The 27,249-nt window shown below is 40.9% G+C and overlaps 1 protein-coding gene across 1 annotated transcript in view; it reads right to left on the reverse strand.

The window, feature by feature from the left end:
• Positions 1 to 17,723, reverse strand: part of SHISA3 (shisa family member 3) — an 84,003-nt gene extending 66,280 nt beyond the window's left edge. The window contains exons 1-2 of the mRNA XM_075066750.1: positions 17,608 to 17,723; positions 14,126 to 14,169 (exon numbers count right to left, since the gene is read on the reverse strand). Of these exons, the coding sequence (XP_074922851.1) occupies positions 14,126 to 14,169; positions 17,608 to 17,723 (160 nt within the window). The remainder of the gene's footprint in view (positions 1 to 14,125; positions 14,170 to 17,607) is intronic.
• Between the last annotated feature and the right edge of the window lie 9,526 nt (positions 17,724 to 27,249).

Here is a 27,249-nt window from a genome sequence, read left to right on the forward strand (position 1 = left end):
GACAGAATACTTAAAGCAGGCAAGACATTCTGGAGGAAATGAAACAGAAACAGAGGGATTAGTGTTATACAAATTGTCTAAAAGTGTGTTCTGAATGTGTACATGTTGGTTGTATTAACATCTCTGTCACTGGGCTACAGTACATCGACGGAGATGTCTACCAGCAACAGTGAAACATGGCTGTTCTTGAAGCTCCTACTAAATTTCTTTACTCAGCCTCCTTTGGGAGTAAATCCCTACAGATCATTTATAAATATAAGCTATAAACCCATTCCTAGATTTCCACTGTGGCTACTACAGCACAGACTGTAACAATAAAAAAAATATGTATTCATCTCACACCGTAAAATAGCCATGCGCCTGCTGAAAATGTGGAACAGCGCTGCAGTCCCAAGTGCATTGTCCCTGGAACTCCAGTAGGAATAAATGTGCTTCTTTGGCACAGTTGACAGTGTTGCTGTTTGAGATGCCCAAACATTCCAGTAAGTATAAAGAGGAAGCTGCTTCCCAGAAGGATAATTCTGATGTAGTTTTACATTTTATGGACTAACCTGTTGTATTTAACCTCACCTGGGCAGTGCAAACCCACAAGAGGGCCATAGCCATCTTCCTTTCCTCCCTCCTTTGAGACAATTTGATTCCACTGTGGAAGCCTGTAGTTAGCTGTCCCTGGTCCTTGCACAAAGGGGCAGAAGAAGTCTCCTTCTACCCTTCACCCTTGAATGAGGCCCATCCAGGAATCTGGCCCCAAATATTCAGTATATGATTGTATGCCAATCCTAACTTATTTGAATTGAGGGAAGGATTATTTCCATATTTTTAGTATTATACACAGTTGTAATTTGAATAATCTGGTAAACAAATTAATAATCAATTCAACAAATATTCTTCATATAGACCCATGTTAGATCATTCATAGTGCCTTTCAGAACATGCTATGATATGAGCCCCATCATACTGCCTTGACATAAAATCAAATTAAATTGCTCTTATCACATAGTGATTAGCAAATGGGTAGTAAATATGGACATCAGTTTGGATCATTGTCATTCACTTCAAGTCACAATTCCATCTCATCTTCCTTATCTCAAAATGACACCAGGAGACAGACCTATTACAAACTGTTTTTGCCACATTCCAGTAAATGTGTGCAGACTGTAAGTGAACCTCGTATAAAGAGCCTTGCAGGAGAAGCTCATATTTGTTGGAAGCAGAAGCTTATATAAATTGAAGGCAGTTGTATCCCATGAGAAGTGTAGATGTTTTCGGTGGAAAACAGAGCATGGAAATGCACTACTGCAGCTCTTAGATAACAATTTTAAATCAATATTTGTACAAATAAGTACCATTAAACTCAGATGAGCAACTCCCTGATGTCATAATCTTTCCATTTTCTTTTTCTGATCATTTATCAGCTATGTTGAGAGTAAAGGTGAGAATGACTAGAATATGAAATTAGGAGAGGAAATCTGCAATAGGAAAGAAACTAATGTGAAAGTTTTTTAAAAAGCTTATTACTTCTTCCTAATTTTTCAATAGTTTATGCTCATAAAGTTTGAAGAAAGACAGCACCAAGAATCTATGTCTTCTGTTTGCCTATATACCTGTGTGACACTGAGCCAGTTAGGGTTAAGCAACCAGAAGGCTAAGAGACCCAAAATCAAGCTTTAAGAACATATTAGAGAAGTACTGAAATGGTAAACAGGGCCATTCCTTATAGCTAGATATCAAAGTCATGTTAAGTAGACTAAATTCTTTGAAATGTAAACCTATGTTGTCAAAAATTGGAAGTAAATACTAATTGTTTTTGTTTATGTTTACCTATATCTGTTAGAAGTTTCACATTGTGATCTCATTAGCTTGTAGATGATAAACTTCTATTCCTGTCTGTTACTATATTCTATAGATTCAGAGATCAAAACATTTAGATGAAACTTGTGGTATAACAACATCATTGTCAATATTTCTCTTTGAAGTTTGTAGTACACTATCTATGAACTGCTTGAATGGTTAAGTACCTTATGCTAATGAGTTACCAGTGTATGCTAGGAAAAAGAGATTTAGTTCAAAGCAGCAATGTGCATTAACGATTCTTCATCCAAGGAATGCCTACTATGATCACTTGCTACCAAGAGATTTATCAGCTGAGCTTCAGCTATAAAAGAACTCTAGAGCCTGATCCTTTTTTATGTCAGATCTGCTTAAACTTTTTCAGGGGAGGTTCAAGCCACAAGACTGATATCTCCAGGCCTATGCTGGAATATCCCCGCAAATTTTCATAGAAGAATTTGACACATGGACTGCCTATTGGACTATAACGTAATGAATTGATTCTGGACGGACTTTTATAAATCAGCATCCTCACCATCTCTACTATGAAACTGCCTAAGAACTTTATTCATATTTGTATGTATAATGATCTTTTAACCACAGTCATTCTTTGTTCTTTTTTTTAAAATAAATCTTAGATTAGTTAATAAGAATTGGCTGTAAGCATGTATTTGGGTAAGATCTGAAATATTCATTGACTTGGTGGGTAATGTGTCCAATCTCTTGGAATTGGTAGAACTTTACAGATGGTGAAAAAGATTTTAAGTAATCCTCTCTAGATTTGACTTGGCTGTCTGGGTGGAAGCCAAAGGCTGGATTGCCTAAGGGGAACTGTATTTTTGGCTTCTTGGTAACAAATAAAGTATTACAGAAGTTGTTTTGTGATTGGCTTGGTGGATCTAAGTATAAGAATAAACCACCACATTGAGGGATTTTCTGCCTCCTTATTTGCAGTTTGTCCTGATTAAACATTCTCACTGTGGCCTCTCCATCGACCATGGATACAGCCTGTACAATATCTGGAAATAGAGCTTGAAAGGAGGCATTTAAGCAAGGTCAGTCTCCATTACCTTATACACTCAAGTGTCACCCATGCTCCATCTGATCCCTGGCTTGAACATAATTGTCCCACTGCTTGGTCATTTGTCCATTACTGATCAACTTCAAGATGCTATGCATTATTAATTATTACTACTTTTACAGTGTTTAATTATTGCATGTGCTCAGTGCTGTACAAATGAATGAGAAGACTGGGTCCCTATTCCAAGGGGCATACAATTTAGTTAGTTCAAATGCAAACAAATATCCCAGAAATATATAATACCCAAGTGACAGTATGCTAGAAATTGTGAAGAGAGGCTTCATAGAAGCATTGCTGATGATGATCTCAATATTATGGCAAATCTCACCATTCCAGTGTCATTTTTAAAAACCTCTTGATCAGATGGTGATCAGGAAAAAACTTGCAAAGTTCTGCCATTTTTCAAAATAGCTACTATCTACTATTGTTCCCAGTAGGATTGAAGTCACAGGCTGCCTTTAGTCAAGATGGAGGGCATTTCTCTACAGCCTTTGCAGGCCACAATCGGGCTACTCCAAGCAAAGATGGCCACCAACTTCCATTGTTATCAAGGGAATTAATGCCAGACTGCCTTTGGGAATATGATGGCTCCCTGTACTCTCCAGAGCCAGGAGGGACACTGAGGAATTGGTAAATACAGGGGAACAAGGAAATGGGGGCAAAAGATTCAGAGATGGCTCTGGGAGATTATAGACAGAAGGAAAACGATAGTAGAGGAGGAAGAAAGAATGATACAGATGCTCCCCGGGTTACACAAACCTGACTTACGCAATTCTGCACTGATGGAAAAAGTTCCATAAGCTAGACATAGGAGTGGTTTGTTTTGTTTCAGTTTTTTTGTGCATAATGGTCGGGTATACATTTCCGACTTACACAAAATTCAAGTTACACAAGGTATTCCAGAATGAAACGCTTGCGTAAGTCAGGGAGCCTCTGTAGCTTCTTCACCTCATGGGGTTAGTGGAAGTTCTTACAAAGGGAGGAGTCAAATGCCTGGATCAATATGTAGTATTGAATGTTGGGGCTGTCTAGACTTGGGGACAAATCTTCTGTTTTAAAGATACAGATAGTGTCAGCGACCAGCTATGCCTAGTGGTCAGTAGTCAGAAGTCAGAACTAAGGGCCAGAACCCGAGTCAGATGCGATGCCTGAGCCAAGATTCACAGCTGGAGTCAGGTGCTGGAGTCTAGGGTCAGTCCAGAGTCAGAGGTCACTAATCAGAGCCACACATCAGAACCAGGTTACTGGAGTGAGGCAAGGCAGGGGCAGTGCTGGGTCCAAGACAGGGGCTGGACTGGAACAAGGATGGGGAAAAGGAGGCAAAGGTGCTATCACAACCATAAGTAAATGCTTTGAGAAGCTCCTTAACTGGGGCTGCTGCTGGGCTTAGGTGCCAGTCTGGTCATCCTGGCCAGTCAATCAGGCAGCCTACTACAGGCCAGCACCGTGCATTAGGTTTTCCAGAGACTGGTTCTGTGCTGGGCCTGATTCCTGATAGGCAGAATGTAAGCTCTTTATTTAGACTAAGCTTTTTGGAGCAAGAACTATTTTTTTGTTCAGTGTTTGTACAGTGCCTAGCACAATGGGTCCTGGAGCTGCTAGCCACCACCATAGTACCAATAAATAATAATAATAATAATTAGCTGCTATCCTTTACATTTTGCACCACATAGATGCAGGCCTCAAGAGCCTAGCACACTGGCAGTTTGACCCTCCCTTGGGCAAAGATTGGGCAGCCCAGATCTGGGAGTTCCTATAACAATGTACAGCAGCTTGCATTACTTACCGTCACTTACCAGTGATTATCACACAGTGGTATCAGCAATACCATGGTTATTTCCTATTTTAAGCAAGCAGCAAGCACTCTTATGTTTACCCACTAATAAAATCAGCCTGTTGCTCCATATAACTATTTGTGGTGTTGCTGTGAAACACAAACACATTATAGATCTCAAAATAAAAAAAATACTACCTAATTAAAAAATTAGCATGGAACCTTTCAATAAGAAATGCATGCAGAGCTAGAATATTAGACTGGGAGTCGGCTCAAACAAATGCAGCTGATATTTATAAACAAATGGCTTATAAGGAACTATAGAGGATAGCAGTAGAGGTTCAATTAACAAAATAGTATCAAATAGTAGAGTTAAACCTTACTTGATTTTACTGTTGTTGAGAGCAGAAGTCTGATGATACTTTTGGTTGGATTTAATATTAAAGTGTTGATCTGAAAGGTATTACTCATGAATGAGCATTACAATTTCAAATAAACTTAAGTAGCCCTGATGTATTCTTGAGGTCTTATTTAGTAAGATAGTATGTGCCGGTGTAAAGTTTCTGAGGTTTATGTCCTGTGCACATATGCTATTTTTAAGAATTTAACACACGGAAAAGCCTTTGGGGCTAATGCTCTGGGAACGAGGCCCTTTTTATGTCAAGGGTGATGTATGAACTGATAGTTCATGGAAGGTGAAGCATTAACTAAGTTATCAGACTTTTACCTTTTGAATTATGGTTGAGTGAGCCTAGTGGACCGATTACGTTTACTGGCATTGGCTGAATAGTCTGTGAGCTTGTTTATGTTACCAAAGAAAAGTGATAATATGGTCCAATTAAATGCCTTCAACCCAGCATAACTAAACAAATTAATTTTCCATTCCAAATAGAATTTAACCTAAAGCAAGCCATGATTTATATGAAACAAATCTGGCTAGAGCCAGGTGGTCTGCCGTCCTTATTTGGGCCAAATTATTTTTAAAACCACAAATAATATTTTGAGGTTGAATCAGATGAAAAATATTTACTATCAGAAAGAAACTGCTAGTGTCCACGCATAAGACAGCAAACATATCAAATCTAGTTAGACTCGTTATGAAGAGTTCAAAGGGTCACAGAAGTTCATATAACCAGTAACCACACTTACACATTCAGAGGGGGAGAACAGGACAAACCTACTGCTAAAAGTTTGCCTTTTAGTTATGACATTTATTATAGAAGTGAAGGCTTAAAACAAAGATCCTTTAGTAAAGGAAATTTACCTATTTCATAAGCAGCTGATGGAAACTAACACCATTTTAAGGCAAAAAAACAAACCCCCCTACATGAAGTTCCATCACATTTCCTTTCCATCACTATTTTTCCATTTAAAGAAAGGAAGAAAGTTGAATATTCTGTGCTGCAAGATCTCCTTGACTGCAAAGAAATGACTTTATTTATATTATTAATTATATTTCAGTAGTTCCAAAGGACCCAATTAAAGATCAGGGCTCCTTGTGCTAGGACCTGTACACAAATTAATATTAAATTTTATTTGAATATTAAACAGACAATCTACAATAGTGTTCACAGCTTCTATTTCTTTCCTCTTTCACATCCCTCCTTAAAGATTCATTATTTCCCCGATATCCACAAGATGTGAATCAGCAATGATTAGTATTAAAAATACAGTACTGTTAATTCGACAAGATGGACACATGCCCAAACTAAGTATCTATATCATCTTATTATTACAACTCTAGTCCTTGCTCCCCATCTTTCTCATCCTATTTTCCCCACACAACCACCACTTTTTCCATTACATCTAAAGCTATGCCCCAATCTTTCAAAAACTTACTCACATGCTTAACTTTTTAAGCATGTGAGCAGTCCCATTGAAGTCAAGTTAAGCACATGAATATTAGCAAGACTGTAAACTCATTGGAACAGGAACCTTGTCAGATTCTCATCTGGTGTAAATCATAATAGCGCCATTACTTTAAGGGATTTATACGGAATTAGACCAGTTGAGGAGCTGGCTCTTGTCCTTTATGCTTCTCCTAAAAAGCACTCAGCACGCTTCTGGGCACTGTAAAAACACTAATTATCACATCATAATTTGCACAATATTGCCAGTGCCATCTCTTCTGTAAGAATCCCTCCTCTGTGCCACATTGTTGCATGGGAGGTACATGTGCTTCTTTCTACCTGCTGTTATTTAAGTGGCAAAAAATAGAGTTCAGGCAGAGCAAAGGAATGGAAGATGCAAGAGGAGAGGTGGCCTCAGAGGCCCATTCAGATCATCAACAGCAGCAGCAAACAGTATTTTTATTCTGTTCTGTTCTTTACTGTTCAAAATTCCAGTCACTCTTTTGATATATTTTACCTCAGACAATGTGCTTCTATCCCAGCACATTTTTCTTTCTTTGGGATTTCTTTTTCCTCATGATTAATTATTCTTATTTATTTTGTTTAATGGTGATTCTCCCCCGCACTATCCTTTCCCATTCAGCACTTACATATTATGGTGATGGACACCACAGAACTCCCTGAAAAAGATCAGATGGCTTTACACAGTAAGGCAGAAAGTTTATTGCTTGGCAATAGAGAGCTATGCAATTATTTACTTGAGTTTAGCAACCTCAGAGGTTGAATGAAATCAAATGGAGAGGGGGAGCTCCCCACTCACTAGGGATGCTGCCTGGACTAGGGCTCTGTTGGGCAGGGAGGGGGCGGGTCCTCTTTGGTCACTTCTCTAGTGGAGCCCAGGCCCACCCAGCTCCTTGCCGCTTGACCATGGCACCCTAGGCTATCACCCAAGTTCTGCCCTCATAATTGTGGTGAAAACCTTGGGCACACGACTTCTAAAGGCTTAAAAAACAGAAGTGAAATAAAAAGACCTCACATTTATTATTTTTTAAAATGTCACAATTTCTGAGTCAATCTCATGAATTTTTGGGTCTTGACTCAAGAATTTTGAGTTCATGGGGCTGATAATACATTGCTATGCTCCCCTTCCTTAACCCCTGAGCAATATGATATGTTTATTCTATCACTTTCCTAAATCCTAGCTCTCAGCAGCAACCTAAACCTCATTAAGTTAAGGGTTCTAGGAGAAGAGGGTTCAGCAGATCTATCTTGGTAGGTCATTAGAATGAATTTTCTGTATGACAGGGGTAAGTTTTACTAGATAGATACTATAGATGCACACTATTTTTAGAAATAAAATCACAGTGCAGAGTGTTTGACCTGTGCTAGTGTAAATCAACATTGTTCCATTGACTTCAGTATATCTGCACTGATTTACAGCAGCTGGAAATCTGGTCCAAAATATAAATTACCTATTTGTGAAATCATAGAATCATAGGACTTAAAGGGACCTCAAGAGGTCATCTAGTCCAGTCCCCTGCACTCCTGGCAGGATTAAATATTATCTAGACCATTCCTGACAGGTGTTTGTCTAACCTGCTCTTAAAAATCTCCAATGATCTCCCTAGGCAATTTATTCCAGTACTCAGCCACCCTGACAATTAGGAAGTTTTTCCTAATGTGCAACCTAAAACTCCCTTGCTGCAATTTAAGCCCGTTTCTTCTTGTCCTATCATCCGAGGTTAAGAAGAACAATTTTTCTCCTTCCTCCTTGTAACTAACGTTTACATACTTGAAAACTGTTATCATGTCCCCTCTCAGTCTTCTCTTTTCCAGATTAAACAAACCCAATTTTTTCAATCTTCCCTCATAGGTCATGTTTTCTAGACCTTTAATCATTTTTGTCGCTCTTCTCTGGACTATCTCCAATTTGTCCACAGCCTTCCTGAAATGTGGTGCCCAGAACTGGATACAATATTCCAGTTGATGACTGATCAGCGCAGAGTAGAGCAGCAGAATTACTTTTTGTGTCCTGCTTACAACACTCTTGCTAATACATCCAGAATGGTGTTCGCTTTTTTTTTGTTTTGCAACAGTGTTACACTGTTGACTCATTTTGCTTTTGTGGTCCACTATGACCCCCAGATTCCTTTCTGCCATACCCCTTCCTAGGCAGTCATTTCCCATTTTGTATGTGTGCAACTGATTGTTTCTTCCTAAGTGGAGTACTTTGCATTTGTCCTTATTGAATTTCATCCTATTTACTTCAGACCAATTCTCCAGTTTGTCCAGATCATTTCGAATTTTAATCCTTAAATTCATAAATGTTACAATCATATGCTTGTACTGGATAGCACTGAAGCATAAGCGCCCAGATAGATACCACAGTGATGAGCATGGTAAAACAATCTAAATAGAATAGCATCTAGCTGGGATTGGCCTTGACTGTAGTTAGAACATACTGCATCTCACAGGGTTGGTAATTTACATTTTGGGCCAGATCTTCTGCTTGTGTAAATTGGTGCAGCTCTGTTGAAATCAAGGGTACAATGCTGATTTATAGTCACAGAGAAATTGTCCTGGACTATACAGTTCTGACCATTCTTACAACACACCTTTGAAAGAGTTTGAACTGAGACCTTGAGATATGTCACCCAGGACAGTTTCTTTTTACAAAGACAGTAGAAGCTACAACATTCTTTAGTGTTTATGATAGGATCTGCAGTCAATTAAGTAACAGATTCTCACAAAGGTATGTGCTTTCAGAGATCCTAGTGCAGTATTTATCAAACTAAATAAGAAAAGAGATATTACCCCTATCTACAGGGCCCAATCCTGCCCCACTCGAATCAATGGGTGAAGAAATGTTTGGGATTTTGTTTTTTACAAGTAGTCTCTGTTGAAACACACCTGATAATGATTTATAAATGATAACTGTATTAGTGGGGGAAGATCTTGCATTTTTGTACTCAGGCAAAATTTGTTATGTGAGGACTACAAAATCCAACTTTTCATCTTTAATGTGCAGTTCTGCCCTGAGAAGTGAAACTACAGAACTCCATAATTATTTTCTCACTCTCTTCCAGAAGAAGTGATATGAGTTTACAATATTTTTTTTAAATAGTTGCCAATACAAACTAGTATCAGGGAGACAAGCTGGTTCTTTCTTCTCACACATCATCAATAGCCATAAAGCTCCTACAGGTCAAATTAGGTCCTGGATTAGACTTCTGTGACCCCTGATCTTCAAATTAGGCCGTCTCCAACAATCTTTATAACTCCATTGCTATCAATGGATATGACTAGGGTAGTGGTTCTCAACCAGGGATACACAAACCCCTGGGGATACGCAGAGGTCTTCCAAGGGGTTCATCAACTCATCCAGATATTTGTTTAGTTTTACACCAGGCTACGTAAAAAGCACGAGTGAAGTCAGCACAAACTAAAATTTCATACAGACAGTGACTTGTTGATACTGCTCTATATACTATACACTGAAATGTAAGTACAATATTTATATTCCAATTGATTTCTTTTTTAATTATATGGTAAAAATGAGAAAGTCAGCAATTTCAGTAATAATGTGCTGTGACACTTTTGTATTTTTTTATTGTATATGTAACCCTTCTGCCAGGCCGAATTGATAGCAGCAAGGGCCGGGTTCAATACATAGAGGTCCCTTCCCTACAACGTAATGCAAAACCAGCTCGAGCCCCCACCCAGTGACCTGGGAAAATCTTACACACACCTCTGGGTGCCTCAAAGAGGCAATACTTCCCCTCTCGCAAGCAAAGAGTCTCGGTGTAGCAGAAAAAGTTTAATTACATGAGATAAACAACAACCATTAAATTGGGAAAACACCTCAACTAGAGTTCATAGACCAAACCGTGAGCAAAGACTCACCCCAGGAAACTGGGCCGTGTCCTTTCCTCTGGGCTCTTGAGTCCAGCAGCCCCCAAATCACCCAAGACTCCAAAGTCCAATACCCCAAATATCCCTAGAGTCCAGCAACCCAAAGATCACCTACAGTCCCAAAAGTCTCACAATCCAAAAGTCTCTGTCCCAGGTCAGTGCAGCCCTAGAGTTCGAGAGTCTATCTGCAGAGGTCCCCCCCGCCTCAGCCTGGGTAGAAGGGGGCACCTTACGTGGTCCAGGGCCAACTGCCCTGCCTCTCCGTGGGGTTTTGCTTCTGCCTTCTCCACAAACTGCTCAGCTCTACCAGCCACTCCACTCTGCTCCTCCAACCGTCCTCACAAACTGATCCGCTCTGCTCCACCAGCTGCTCTGCTCCACCAGCCATCCCGTGATCCGCGCCAGCCGTCCCCGCAAACTGCTCGGCTCCGCTCGCTCCATGGGCCACTCCACTTGTCCCACAGCTGCTCCACTCTGTCAGCTGCTCTGCTCCACCAGCTGTCCTGCGATCCACTCCAGCCGCCCCCACAAACTGCTCGGCTCCACTCACTCCGGTCTGCCAGCTACTCTGCTCCACAGTATAGCTTCAGGCTCCCCCACTAGTTAGCACAGTACTCAGTGCTCTCAGCTCAGCAATTCCAGCTCTTTAGTGATTTCATCTCACAGTAGGGGAGCCCCAGTGCTAGTGCACCATTAGCCCAAAGTGAGTTCAGCTCAGTAACCTGTATATAGATTCTTAAGAGAATCAAAAATCAACTCTGATATTCCACAGTGGAGAGAAAAGTAGATAGAACTGGCACTTCTGGCTCATACAAGGCATCTACACCACCAGGTACAGATACCTGTGCCCAGCCTCTCTCAATTCACTGGGTTTTGGAACCCATGTCCCTTGTCTAGCAAGTGCTATTTAGTTGATTGTGAAACCCTTTATCATAAAACAGTTTCCTAGTTCCTCATTTACTTAATCGGGGTGACAACACTTTATTCCTCCTGCCCCAATAACAAAGAAATTGGGGATCCCACAGCTGTGAAAGTAACCATTTTAGGCTGCCGGGGGCTATGCTAGGCAGAGTGGGTGTGTCTATGCAAACACAATCAGCCTCTGAAATTCTTTTCCACACTCGCCATAATTCACCACCAGATGTCAGGGTAGAGCTCATCCTGACTCTGCTTACATATATTTGTATTGTCTGATTTTGTAAGAAAGAAGCTTTTAAGTGAAGTAAAACTTGGGAGTATGCAAGACAAATCAGATTCCTGAAAGGGGTACTGTAGTCTGGAAAGGTAACTGATTGGTGCTGTAATTGAAACAGTTCTGTCAATGGTGCATAGAAAGTAATATAATCCAGTCTATGTCTCTTAGAACTGCAGAGCCAACAAAGATAACAAGGGAAAATGGCCGTAAACTTTTGTCACAAAAGTCACTAGGAATATGACCATAAATACCCACAAGGAATAGATCTATTGAGTAAGAAGATGCCATTCTGCAAAGTGACTTTTGAGACTAGATTCACATTTTAAAATTAAGACAAAAACTAGAAAGAACTTGCTGTGTTTGTTACACTGAGTTGTACCTTCATTAACACTATTTTATCATAACAGTACTCATTAGCATCTTCCATCTAGTGATCCCAAACTGCTTTAGAAACATTGATAGCCTTATGAGGTAGGCGAGTAGTAGTATCTTTATTTTACAGACAGGGAAGCTGAGACACACAGGCATGTTGTTTAGCAAGGTTACTCAGGAAGCCTGTGGACAAGGTAAATATAGCTCCTCAGCTGCCTGGCCTATTCATGTGCCTTAACTACAAGACCGTTCTTCTGTCAAAGAGTTTTAAAGAGCTTTCTGTGTGTATAGAAATTCTTGCATAAATGTGTGCCTTAGATGTGTCATATCATTCTAAAAGAGGTTTAATCAATCTAAAGTTAAGACGTAAATCATTGATTAAAAATGTCAGAAGTGACAAGAATATAAGATTACTCCTGCATTTTTTTCAGAGTTCTATATGCAAATTTGCATACACTACAAAATTAACATTTTTAAGTGAATGAATTATACTCTTGTGTTGAGACGAATGAGCCAAATTTGCATGCAGATTTTATGAGGAGGCTATATGTGCTTATTTTTAGAACAAACAGCAAGTGCAACTCCTTAGAGTTTGCTAAAGCAATCAAAACTTGCAGCTCACTAAAACACGCTGTTTCCTCTGCCAATGTGTGCAAACAAATACAAGTTGTGCTCTGAAAAAGATGCACTGACAGATTTCATGAAAACATTGGGATGTGTCAAATATATGTGTATCAGGTTTTTCAGCATCGTTTGTAGCCTGACTAAATTAAAGTTACTGTACTGTTTAGTGCAACAAGGTTATTACTTATTAGTTTGACACACTTTGATGATCAAAGTAGGAAAAAGAAAGGGAATCGCATGGTAGGACAGAAGCATGAATAGTTACTCACTGTGGACTCCATACAGAAAGTGAAGCAGAGCAAAATATTTGAGCAAGCCACAGGAGAGTATTGACAGCAGTGGAAGAGTACCAGAATCATAAACCAAACAGCTCCTGTTGTCCAAATCTCAGTTATCCAAAACTACTGGGGTATAAAAATAAGATCATATGTCATACTTCAGTGAATTACACTGAAAATTCCTTTGGTTTTAAATGTATTCAATTGCCCATGACTCTTCAATAATTAAGGTTGCACAGTACTCTATTTAGGATTTAGGACTGATCCAGGGAGGTACTTGGCGCTCCTTGAGAAATTGAGCACACTTGGTTCGATTGACATTATTTAAAAACGAGTGTGCTTTGGATCCCAAATGAGTCAAAACATAAGATTTTTTAACTAATTCTACTTAAAATAATAGGACTATCTATCCAATGTATCCAGGTTCTCATACTACAGGGATAGATAGCTGTGTGAGCTCACTGTCATCTCCCAAAAACTTTGTTGTTGTTTTAATGTTTTTGGCTTTTGTTTGTTTTACTTCCTGTAAGGTTTAAATGAAAAACTTATAAAAATACCTGTTTGGAAAATTTTACTAAGAACCACATACTGTCCTCTCTCTATGCAGTGGCCTTGATATCCACAAGAGCTGTCTAGACATCTGGAGGACATCATGTAATTGTAAAGGCAACATCTGCCTATAACAAGGCAATTGAATACAAATACCTTTTTCCTGCTTTCTTCTGGAATGAGATATTTATGCAAATAAATTTTATTAGCAAATATGAACTGAATTAAGCTATTCTGCACCTGCAAAATGTTGATGGCTTTAAGTCCATATTTTAAAGCATTTATTAAAAACAGAATTGCTAATTTTTTTAAACTGGAACTGCACCTTCTCTGTCTATGTTACAGTAGTATGATGTGAATTCATTTCAACTGGAATCTGATAGTGCCCTCTAGAGGTACTTCATTTTTACAGACTTTTGGAGACAACTATTTCCATGAAGGTTGTATTCCTAATATGGAATTTTTAATGTGTTTATATCATCAAAAATATAAAGAAGCTTCATCTCTTTTGCACGTGCCGTAATATGCAGTTAGGTGTGTCTGATCTGACGAGGGGTATTGTAGACAGCACCGTATCTGTTATAAATTAATACAGAGGGAGACAAGATAGGTGAGGTGATATCCGTTATTGGATTACCTCACCTGTATTACCTCACCTACCTTTGTCTTTCTCATATCCTTGAACCAGCACAGCTACAATAATTCTGCAAATAAATTAAATATGGACTATCAGGAGTTTATCTATCTATCAGGGATAGAAACAAAAGTATTGACGCCTATAGCAAAAATAACAGGGCATTTCACCATAAAAATTTTCCCTGGTGACATTATAAATCATTCTTTTCTTTTCAACAGTTGCAGTTAGTATTCTATGTAGTTTTACAGGTGAGAACTGTCATGTCCCAGGTTGCTGGGAGCAACAAGTCAAAACACTGAAATTCAACACAGAGGAAAAGTGGTGAGGCACTAGATTGGGACTCAGGATAACCGGCAGGGCCGGCACTACCATTTAGGCAGCCTAGGCAATTGCCTAGGGCGCCAGAATAATTGGTGGGCAGCATTTTGCCAGAGGGGGCGGCAGGCAGCTCCAGTGGAGCTGCCTCAGTGGTGCCTGTGGAGGGTCTGCTGGTCCGCGGCTCCGGTGGAGCTGCCGCAGTGGTGCCTGCGAACAGTCGGCTCCTTGCACGGCTCCGGTCGACCGCCCGCAGGCATGACTGCGGCAGCTCCACCGGAGCCGCGGAGCACCGGACCCTCCACAGGCACCACTGCGGCAGCTCCACCGGAGCCGCGGGACCAGCGCATGGGGTGGCGAAATTGCAGTCTGCCTAGAACGCTCAAACCCCTAGCGCCGGTCCTGATAACCGGGGATCTATTTCTGACTCTGCCACGTGTTGCCTCTATTACCTTGGGTAAAACTCTTGATTTCTGTGTCTCTGTTCTCCCCTTAAAATAGACATACTTCCTTCTCCCTTCCTTTGTCTCTTCTATTTAAATTGTAAACTTAAATTGCACACTCAAAGGACTGTATGAGTTTTTGTATAGCCAGGGCTGACCCTAGACCACGACTTTGATGCACAATTTGCATGCATGATTTATTCCTGTCACTATTTACTCTGGTTTATTTAATAATTTAAATATTTATGAAAATGTAGTAATTATAATAAATTGTGTCAAAAAAGGCATCAGGGAAATCTACAAAACAAACAAAAGAAATCATTTATTAAAATGATGACACTGGGCCCAGTGTCCCAACTATAGCCATGTGCCAATGCTAAATCTCTATCCCTTTCCAATCTGAGTAGAGGGATAAATGGAAGTAGGAAGCTATTTCTAATGGTCATGAATAAAATTATCAAAATAGCTTATGAGTTTTGAGAACTGCCACAAAAGGATTCATGTAGCCATCCCTATGAAAGGAGTTCCATGGAGGAGGCAGAACACAGGAAGCTTCTGTCCCCCGTCTAAACCAGATGGGTCTTTGGGATTGCAAGCAAAGACAACCCAGCTGATCTCAACGGACTTGATGGGAGAGAATGAAAGACAGACAGACATTCTCCTCACTCCATCACACTTCCATATCTCAATAATCCATGTCAGTTTTTCTTCTGAATCAGCCTCACTCTGCTGGCCTTTTCACAGAGTTTTTTTACAATATTGTTAGCTTACGTTTATGAAAGCCTTAACTAAAACGGTATTGTGTAAAAATAAGGCTGGCAGCTTTGCCAATGGAGTTACTGTATTCCAACATGACACAGCAGCAGTGCACAGATCATGGTTAGTACTTTGAGTTGGCAAGGTCCATTGTGACTGAATGCTATCCTTCCCAACAGTATTTTCCTTTGCCTTCATTAGATAGATTTATTTAAGATAATAAAATGTTCTTAGCCAACAAGTTCGAAGAGCATGTGAAAAAGTTAAATATAGAGCTGACTGAAAGTTTTCTGTTGGAAACACATTCAATCAGAAAATGCTGTTTTGCTGACATTGAAAACTTCCTGCAAGAACATGTCAATTTCAATAACATTTTATTTAAGAAAAAGTTGAAAAATGCATTCTGATAAAGAAAAAAATTAAATGTCAAAATTGAAACAAAATGTTTTGATTGACCTAAAACTTTTTTGGAAATTTTGTTTCCAAGGGCATTTCAAAGTTCCTTGGTTTTGTTGCAAATCCGAGCACAAATATTGAAATTGTGGAATTTCCCACAAAACAACTTCCAGTTCCCACACATCCCTAGTTAAATACAATTAACAACAAGGCAGCCTCATACTGTCCCTAAATTCATCTCTACCCTCACTCCACCACTCCCTCAAGCACAACTTGAATAGATAAGTGAGCATGCGATAGCGTCCTGAAGCTCTGCACTTTAGTCGCCAGATTTTCAAATGAGCTCTGCCATGTGCTTTTGAAGACTCTTGACATGAGCATCATGATATAAGCATCACAATGGGAGGTGCTGGGTGACAGGCACTTCTGAATATTTGGCCCTTGTGAACCAAAGGAGAAGTAAATTCCAAAGCTAAGGTCTCTCCAACTGAGAAGGCCCTGCCTCCAGCACCCCATATTCAAATCTAGAGTATTAGCCAAAGCACCCTAGCTGATATCCCCTGTTGCATAGATACCCAAGGAAAGATGCAGTCTCAGGATGCTAGGATTCAAACCATGTAAGCTTTACAAACCAAAATCAAAACCATGAATGGAAGTGACAAGGTACCTACTGCAACCTCTGGAGAACCCATATATATGTTCCTTGTAACTGACATTGCTAAGTAAATTGACACCCACAACCTGCACTAGTTGACGCAACTGAGTGGCCTTCAAGTTTATTACAGTACCATGTAAGGTGCATTGGAATAATCCAGTTGGGAGCTCCCAAGGAAATTTACAGGGTCCACATTGACAAAAAAAGTTACCATGTTCATCTAGTTAAACAGAAGAAAAAGGTGCTTGTGACCACAGAGGCTGCATGGGATCCAAGTATCAAACAGGAATACAGAAGGCACACCTCATTTGTGAAAATCTATGACAAAAACATGAGCATATCCCTTCCGCCTCTCTCCAAGTGCTTCCCCCTGACTATCAACATCATGGGTTGAGTCTTAGCCAACTCACTTGTACCCAAGCCCTAATCTCAGCTAAGCAACTGTTGTCTGGGTTTCATTAAAAAAAGAGGTGTACAGTTGCACGACATCCATATTTGCAAGAGAATTCACACATGGTCTTGTGGTTAAGGCATTAGACTGAGAATCAGGAGATCTGGATTTTATTCCTGGGCTTGTGACATGTTAGGCAAAATCACAACCTCTGTGTGCCTAATTTTTACCATGTGTAAAATGGGTACATTAATTAATTTGTCCCTACCTCCCAGCAGTGCTGTGAAGCTAAATCCTTTTAGTATGGTAATAGGGTCCATAAAAAAAAGCCATATACATGAATGAATATATATTGATGGCCTTAGGCCAGAGCATCTCAAAATCTCCTTGTTTCTTCACATTGATGTTGAATAGGATGGTTGAAAGACTAGAATCCTGCAGGCCACCTCAAGAAAGCTCACTAGAACCAGTTGAGCAATTGCCCGACTTCTAACCTTTTAGGATTTCTCTGGGAGGGAAGAATGAAACAGCTCAGAAGCAAACATCTACCTCATAGGCAGGTCAACAATCTCATGGTCAATTAAATCAAAGGCTTTTGAGAGATTTGAAAGAATTAGCTTGGATACCTGACCTTTGTCCATCATTAAGCGGACATTTTTGTCCATCGAGACTAATGTAGTCTTTGTGCCCAAGCCGGAAAGAAAGGGATCAAGAGAGTTAGATGACTCAAGGTGGTACCAGAGATGTCTTGTCATAAATTTCCCCCCAAAAGCAATATTACAGGCAAGGCAAGGGTCAAGAGGTGGCATCTGAGCAGAAGTCCTGCATTTGTTGGTGTAAACCCCTCCTTTTTCTTTTTTCATGGTGTTCAGCTCAAAATCAAAACAAAAACCTTATTGCTGCAATTATACCTGCTGTTTCTACATGTTCTGAGTTGATGTGGAAACATTCCCAGACAAGGTGACAGTACAGAGTCTTGAGTGACTGAAAAATGGTAGTTGCTATTTCAGCACACTAGAGGGAGTGAAGGAAGTTGAAGCTGATTTGGGAGGCTTCGCAAAGAGCAGATATTCCTGCACATACACTGTACACATAACCCTTTAACTCCTGGCTAATTAGTAGTGAGTGCCGACAGGGGTTCAGTGCTGGTAGCCATGTTGAGCACCAGTCAGATCCAGCCCAGCCATACAAGAAGATACAGCTGCCAGGAGTAACCCAGAATGAATCTGTGGGGTGGGTCTCAATACAGTTTCCTGTAATTTCACAGCATTGTTGGACCTTATTGGTCTGCAGCAGTTATAGGTGAAGGTATCTGTGAAGTCCTTAGTCCCAAGAAGGAAAATAAGCATTTTTACATAGAAATAGGCTATAGTTAAGGGGATAGGGAAGTTTGCTACTTGTCTAAAAGGCTGTTGCCTTATTCTTGTTGCTCGCCCTGCACCGTGACTGGTAGAGCACTAGTCAGACCCAGCGCACCCAGGAAAAGAGAGCTGCCAGGGGTAACCCAGACTAAATTGTGGGCTGGCTCTCAATACAGTTTGCTGTAATGTTAGAGAAGTCAGCAGGATTGAGACTGAGAAAACACCATAAAGGAGAAATCATAGACTGGAGGCCAGATGTCTTTGTGAGGTGTATCACATCATTAAACCAAAGGCCTGTTATGAGCCCACAAATACAGTAGTTGTCACAGGTTTTTTTTCCCCTCATTTGAAGTTTCAAATGTGTTCAAATGGATGCTGAAACAACTGGTTACGTAGTACTAAATATTTTAAGTATCAATATAATACCCAGGGTGAACCTACTTGAAAGCAGAAGATCTTTAATTGCCAGAAGTCCCAATCCCTGTATTTGTAAGGTATTATACATGTACATCTTTTAGGGCTTGGGTCCTGAGTTTATTTTTCATTTTAAATGAAAACAAATCTTTTGCTAGTGACGATAGTCTTCCTAGAGTGCATTGTAATCGCTGTGCTGTAACAGTTGACTATAGAGTATTATTCAGTAAAAAGGATTTGAGATTATTAATTGTGTGTGTGATGCTAAAGACTAGACCCGGATTCCAAAGAAGAGAAAGAAAGTGAGACCTATAATAATTTCCACTTTTTTTAGTATTTACAGGGTTTGGGGGAAAATTTTAGTATTTGGGGAGTTTTAGAGGAAATTGGATGCCGCGGGACAGGGCTCTTGACCTCTGTTTCAATATAGTGCTTGGTACACCTACGGTACTTTATATATAACCTATGGCAAAATGTTAAAAGGACATTATTCCCCTTTTACTTAACTACAAACAAAGTATCAGACAGCTGTAACTGGAGTCCAGCAATATTTTGTTCAGCTGTATTCTGTAAGACACTGGTTGTATGAAAACACTCCCTTCCACTCATTGGCAGAAATGCAATTTTATCACTTTACCTTTCAACTTTTCCTATGATTCCCTCAGTCAAACTATGCATATTAGGCTGAGATAAGGCTATCACTTCACCTTAACAGCTCCAGCTCCCTATAAAAGAATTCTGCTGCGCCTACGTTTGATATCTATCTCAGCATCATTCTTTAGACCCTTGATCATACTTATATTGATTATAATGAATCAATGCCATAGGTACTGCACTTTTGTGCAAAAGCCATCCAAGCCCCTTTAGAACTTGTCAAGGAAAAGTACATTTTGCAATACTCTTCATAACAAAATAGTTACAGCCTATTCTACATATGAGGAATTCAGCAAAACGTAGCAAGAAGTCAATAAAAACAAATTGCTTCATCAATATGTACATTCATTTATACCCTTTAAGATTATCTTTGCAAAGCCAGCACAGATGCACATTTTCTCCATTTATAGCTACGCATATTAAACTAGGCAAGGGAAAAGGATAGGAAACAAAAGCTATCAGTACAAATCTAATTTGCAAGTATAGTTATGTGTATGTTCAAAGAATTCAGGGTTTGTTTTCTCCTCTGTTTCAAATCCATAGACACTGGCTGACCAAATGTTACCTACTTTCCACTGGGTACCATCATCTCCCAAAATAAACATAGTATTAACACATAATGGGTCCAAAATCACCTTATCTAGGCATCATCATGCTTATTACTACAGTATCTAAGCACTGAGGCCCAGATCAATGGGAGTTGGGTGCCTAGATACCTTTGAGGACTCTGTTTGAGCCAATGAATGGACTAAATTCTGGCAGGGGGTCGCCCATGCCATAAGGGAAGAAAGCAAATAACTTACATGTAAGTGTCTCTCAGGCACAGTAAGCATGTAGACTTCTGCTGAAAACTTGTCAGGCCAGAAAAGCTCTAGAAAGCCATTGTAAGTCTTTATATGAAAGATACAAAGGTGGCTAGGGGCATGTTATAGCCAAACCAGACTCCACAAATACTGCCAAAGCCGCTATAGAATAGCAGTGGGTAGGGAGAGGGAACTGCAGAAGGAAACAGAATAAGCAGAGAAGTGACAGGGAATGGATTCTTTGGGTAAGGCCTCAGATATATTGGCATAAAAAAAATTCCTCGATAGCTGGTGGTTGGAACAGGATCTTCTTCCCATGTGAGACATGATTTTTAACATAACCAGTGCGTTACATAATTAATAGTGATGGAACTAATACCGTACCATTCATCATTAAAAAAAAAAGTTAAACAGTTTAATTAAAGCATGCCTCTCTAGACGATTTGCATGAATGCTCTGTTCTGTTCATGTTCTTAGCTCACATGACCATAATATCTGAGCACCTTCCAGAAGTGCACTCCCGTAGTCTTGATTCCCAGTTGCTAGTAGATGTACTGGGGGCTGGGACGATGGTCATGTCCTTACCTGGACATACTGCTTCCCCTTTCAATCAGAGAGAAAAGCCACAACATTCTGGCTGTCTTCTGCATGTGTGTACATAGGGGCTGTCCTCCCACACGCCCAGGCAAGGGTAGCTGCAGTCAGTCCTTAGTAGGAGTCTCATTCTGATGCCCTTATGGAACACCCAGAGGAGACTACAGCCCAGATGTTTAAGATATTTAGCATTGCTTCAGTCAGTGTCACAAGGCCTAAGGCCTAGATCCCTAAAAGTATTTAGGCACCTAAATAAATAGGAGTTAAGTGCCTAAGTCTTTCTCAGGATCTGGGCCAAAGTGACTTAGACAGCTAACTATTCATCATTAAGTGCTCCCAAATGCTATGGGACTTTTGAAAATGGGACTTTGTTGTCTCACTTAGGCTTTGCAATGCTTAGCAGAGCAATGCCTAAATACCTTTACAAATCTGGGCCTATATGCCTTTGCATGATTGCATCTGAGAGATTTAGTTATCAGTCTAAGTTTTGAACACATTTACAGAAAAAAAAACTCATTCAGAAGTTTATGCACTGAAAACTCAGAGCGTCTTGCAGTCAGCAATGGGGGTACACAAGAACCTAGACAGAGAATTACCACACATTCTGAAGACTATAGGATCTTTCTATATTGGGGAAAAACTAAATGGAAGAGTTTACTTGTTTGTTTCCCTCACCTCATGTGGAATGCAGACTTTAAACGTATTTTTCCCGAAGTAAGGTATCTAGATAGTACATCTGTTACAATTTTTTGCCCTATCCATGTTCAATATGGAAATGACAATCTTGCAATTTTTGTAATCATCTAACAATTTGTCCCTTTTGATTTCAACATTTAAGCAGGCACTGGCTCCATAATACACCATAATTAACTCCAACTGTGAAACTCCTTGCATAAAATAATGATGGAAGTGATCAATCACCTTAACAATAGCTAATGGCACCTACCTAGAAACACAATCATTTTGCTGTGCAGTGACTATAGTGAGCTATTATTATAACAGACCCACCTTGTATCTGAGACAGCACACTTACGTTCTCCATTTTGAAGTTTGAAAAGGGATATTATCTCATTGTCCTGTGTACCTCATTCAACCTTCATCCACCTACAGCCTGTTCTTACAGCCACCAGCCCCAAAAAGCTCACATCTCACCTGTGAGCAAAACAACCCTCTCAAAGGGACCCCTTCCAACCTCAGATGTCACCTCCTGCTTCCCAACTATCGTGTTTTTGTCATCAACCGCTACAGCTCAACTAGATCTTTCCTTATCGCACTTAAAGTTCCCTTCCCCCAACAGAAAGGGAAGGTGGCCTGACTCTTACACTGAAATTGTGGACCCTGGCACACCAATAGAGAGCTGGGGAATTAGCACACAGGCTCAGTCCCTCTACACTACCCCCAGAGATTCGTTTCCTCACAGCAATTGTGCTGCCACAGCCTCCCTGTCAGAACCTATCCCAGCACTCTACCCAGCAGCATTTTGGTGCAGAGGGGAAGGACATGGTCAGCATCATCTTACTCTACAGAATCTCTGCAGATTTGCAGTGAGGTGATGCCACAGAGAGTTGCCATCTCCTTTCTCACTCTCTGGCGCTCTGACCCAACAGTAAGGGAACTGCCACAAGTTTGGTAGAAGAGGAGGTAATTCATGGGACTCTCTCACCCCTCTTTGTATATCTTCCAACCCATTTTCACTCATTTCTGGGTAAGTGTCATAACTGGGATGTGGACAGTCCCACCTACCAATCAAAGCAGAAGTCAAGCCCAGTTCAGTACCAGGAGGTCAGAGTCCAAGACAGGCCAGAGGGCAAACCAAGAGTCAGGCATCAGAAGGCAGGCAGGGTTAGTTTACCAGGAGATTAGCAACAGGACATAGCAGCAAGGGACACAGTCCCAAGCAAGAAAAAGCCAGTTGCACAGACAGCTTCCTTTTCCTGTGCTAGGTTTATACAGAACCAATACTGTGAACCAATCAGAATGCCCAGCATTCTGTCAATCACATTACAGGACTGGCATCCTCTATCAGAGTTCAGGTTCTATTCTGACAACAGTTAGTAGATCAGTGGGTGGCAGGTTGGTGCTTCCTAGTACCAGTAAGCTCTACAGACCAGGGTTCAAGCCCTCCAGCCTCTAACAGTGAGCTATATTGTGTACCTTGGATGTTAGAGGCTTGCTCAGTTATCTCTGTGACCAGACAAATGTTTTTCAGAAATCAACAACCTTGTTTGTGGCTTTTTGTGAAAAGCTAAAAGCCAGCCTACTGCCGTCCAGAAGTGATATAAATGGAACAAATTCTGTAATAACATAGGCTATGTCCATTGTTCTACCAGAAAAGATTTAAAGCCCTTTTTACTAGAGGCAGAGAGAGTAGAAGTTTCTGAAGCATCTATTTGTCAAATGCCGGGATTGCTGAAAACTGCAAGTCTGCTACCCGGGAAATCAGTGGATACATTTACAAAGTATTATTACTTCATGACTATGTCCAGATCCATCTGGATCCTGCAGTCACAACAGCAGTGTGTCAGGCATTTTCAATTAATAATATTGCTCAACCCTTCTTTAGAGGATTTTTCACTGCTTGCTAGTATCTCCCTCTGGCAATCTGTAGAAATGATGACATGAAAGAGAAAAAGAGGTTCCTTAGTGAAATAACTTTTGTCCTCTCAATTTCTTGCTTCTTCAGATCCATACTGGCCCGTCCACATTAGAGGGTGTCTTGCCTGAGAGAAACTGTGGGACCATTAGAGAGTGGGGCTTTTACACCCTCAGTTTTAGAATGGTGAAACAGAGGGGTATGCACTCATAGTCACACAATGGCTCGAAATGAGGCAAGGCATATGAATTACATTGTGATAACTGGGCCTACAAATTTACCCTTACTGGGAGTTCTACTGTAAAAAGTTTATATGATGTCACAATAACCAATAAGAACTAACTATGAAAAGTAACTCAAGTTGTTTTCAAAAATAAGTGTTAAACAGGTACGAGAAAACCAGACAAGTAAATTAGTCTAAACAAAAAGGCCAAGTTTATATGATTCAAGGACTATGTTGAAATCATACTTGGTAAAAATAGAAGATGTGGAACCAGAAATTAATGAACCAAAATTGGTGTGTTGCAAATTAGAACTAATTGATGGACAAAATAATGAACAGGGATGGGCAGAGAGTGTGAGTGGCAGGGGCCTTCGGGAAATGGGCGTGGAGGGATTCTGAGTGGGAAATGGAGGGAGGAGAGGAGGGATGCATGTGGCAAGCAGTAGTGAGGGGGCTGAGTGGGGAAAGAGAGGAGGGATGTGAGCGTCAAGCAGCAGCAGGGGGGGCCAAGTGGGGAGAAGGGGGGAAGGAGATGAGGGACACACGTGACAAGCGGGGAGAGGGCCAAGCCGAGGAGGGGGCAAGGACTGGGGCAGAACAGGTGTTGAGTGTGGATGGAGCCAAGGGTGGAAGAAGTGGGACGGGGAGCTAGCCTCCACGAAGGGAAGCTTCTCCCACTGGTGCCACCCATGCCAATATGGCTCCATCAGGAGCTCCCTAATGACCTGAAAATCAAAAAGGAAATCAACAAAAAGTGGAAACATGGACAAATTGTTAAGGATAAATCAAAAGAATAGCACAAGCATATAGGAATAAAATCAGAAAGGACAAAATGAGTTACACCTAGCAAGGGACATACAAGGCACTGAGAGGTTCTACTTTAGGAGCAAGAGAAAGATGAAGGAAAGCCTAGATCTATTTCTTAGTGGGGAAGGAGACCTAGTAATGAATACCACCAAGAAGCTTTGTGTATTTCGTGCCTATTTTGTTTCAGTCTTCACTGCAAAGGTTATTTATGATCAAACACTTAACACAGTTAATATGATCAACAATGGCAAAGAAACACAAGCCAGAATAAGGAAAAAACATGTTAAAGAATATCTCAGTAAGGGTACGTCTACACTACCCGCCGGATCGGTGAGCAGCGATCGATCCAGAGATGGTTGATTTATCGTGTCTAGTCTAGATGCGATAAATCAACCCCCCAAGCGTTCTCCCATTGACTCCAGTACTCCACTTCTGTGAGAGGTGCAGGCGGAGTCGATGGGGGAGCAGCAGCAGTCATCTCACGGTGGTGAAGACACCACAGTAAGTCGATCTAAGTACCTTGACTTCAGCTACGTTATTCACACAGCTGAAGTTGTGGAACTTAGATCAACTCCCCCACCACCCCCCTGTGTAGACCAGGCCTAAGTTAGATGTAGTCAAATCAGCAAGGCCTGAAGAAATTCACCCTAGGGTACTTAAAGAAATAACTGAAGCAATCTCAGAGCCATTAGTGATTATCTTTGAGAACTCAGAGGATAGGTGAGGTCTCAGAGGACTGGAGAAGGACAAACATAGCATCTGCCTTTAAAAAGGAGAACAAAGAGGTCACAGGGAAATATAGACCAAGTCAGCCTAACTTCAGTACCTGCAAAGATACTGGAACAAATTATTAAATAATCAATTTGTAAGCACCGACAGGACAATAGGGTGATAAGGAATAGGCAATATGGATTTATCAAGAACCAGTCATGGCAAAGCAACCCAATTCCCCTTTTCTACGACAGTGGCATAACAAGACCCCAGAGGGGCCTGGTGCAGGAATAGATTAGAGGGCCACCCTCTTGATTCCAAAATTTAAAATTTTGTTTACCCTCAACATCACAGTTCCCAACCTCCCACATGGTCTCTCAACATCCCCCAGACTCCCCACAGCCTCCACAACTCACCCCACTGACCCCCAGCATCTCTCTCTAGTCTCCAACCCTCCCTACTCACCCCATAGCCCACCAACAACTTACCACCCAGCCTCTCATACACCACCCCTGGGACCTTCCTGGCTACTCCCTGGTGCCCCTCTGGTTCAATGCTCCACTGCCATGTCAGGCTAGGGCAGCTCCTCCTGATCCCAGCCGCCCAGTGGCTCCACTCACTCCCATTGCCTGCCCCGCACTCACACAGCACACAGAGGGCCAGTTGGGACAAACCTGAGTGGTGCTCCGACTCCTGCGCAGGTGATCACAATGTCACAATGTCATTCAAATTTGGCCCTTCCATCTGATCGTGGGATGTGAGGGCCAAATTTGAGTGAGTGGCATTCTGACCCTCTGCACCAGGTTACGTGTCAGAGCACCACTTCAGCGGGTGGGCCCCATAACCTTGTGGAGTCCTGGCACAACTGCATCACTTGCACCATTGTAGCTATGCTACCATTTGACAGAGTTAATGGATGGGGAGTGAAGCAGTAGACATGATATATATTTTGATTTTAGTAAGACCTTGGATACTGCCCCACATGACACTCTTATAAGCAAACTAGAGAACTGTGGTCTAGATGGAATTACTATAAGGTGGGTGTACAAATGGTTGAAAGAGTAGTTAATCAATGGTTCGCTCGCAAACTGGGATGCTGTATCTAGTGGGATTCCAGGTGGGCCCGTCCTGAGTCTGGTGCTATTCAGTATTTTCATTATGAGTTGAATGATGGGGTGGAGAGTATACTTATCAAATATGCAGATGACACCTAGCTGGGAGGGGTCATATTGACATTCAAGGGTAGGATTAGAATTTGGAGTCAACAAGATGAAATTCAATAAAAACAAGTGCAAAGTACCACACTTACGAAGGAAAAAATCAAATGCACAACTACAAAATGGGGAATAACTGGCAAGGCAGTACAGCTGCAGAAAAGGCTATGAGGGTTATAGTGGATCATAAATTAAATATGAACCAACAATGTGATGCAGTTGCAAAAAAATTCTGGAGTGTATTAACAGGAGTGTGGTACGTGAAAGACATGCGAGGTAATTGTTCTGCTCTGCTCAGCACACGTGAAGCTTCAGTTAGAATATTGTATCCAGTTCTGGGTGCCACACTTTAAGAAAGATGTAGACAACTGGAGAGAATCTAGAGTAGAGCAACAAAAATGATAAAAGGTTTAGAAACCCTGATCTGTGAAGAAAGATTGAAAAAGCTGGATATGTTTAGTCTTGAGAAAAGAAAACTGAGTGGGGAACTGATAGCAGTCTTCAAATATCTCAAGGGCTGTTATAAGGAGAACAGTGATCAATTGTTCTTCATTTCCATCGCAGGTCGGACAAGAAGTAAAGGGCTTAATCACAACAAGGGAGATTTGGGTTAGATATTAAAAAAAATATATCTATAATGATTGTTAAGTACTGGAATAGGTTATCAAAGGAGGTTGTGGAATCCCTATCACTGGAGGTTTTTTAAGAACAGGTTAAGCAAACACCTATCAGGAATGGTCTAGGTGTACTTGGTCCTGCCTTAGGATGGGGAGGAAGGACTTGATGACCTCGGAAGTCCCTTCCAGAGCCTCATTTC

This window comes from Chelonoidis abingdonii, chromosome 5 (assembly GCF_003597395.2).
Source record: "Chelonoidis abingdonii isolate Lonesome George chromosome 5, CheloAbing_2.0, whole genome shotgun sequence".
NCBI classification, from domain to species: Eukaryota; Metazoa; Chordata; order Testudines; family Testudinidae; genus Chelonoidis; species Chelonoidis abingdonii.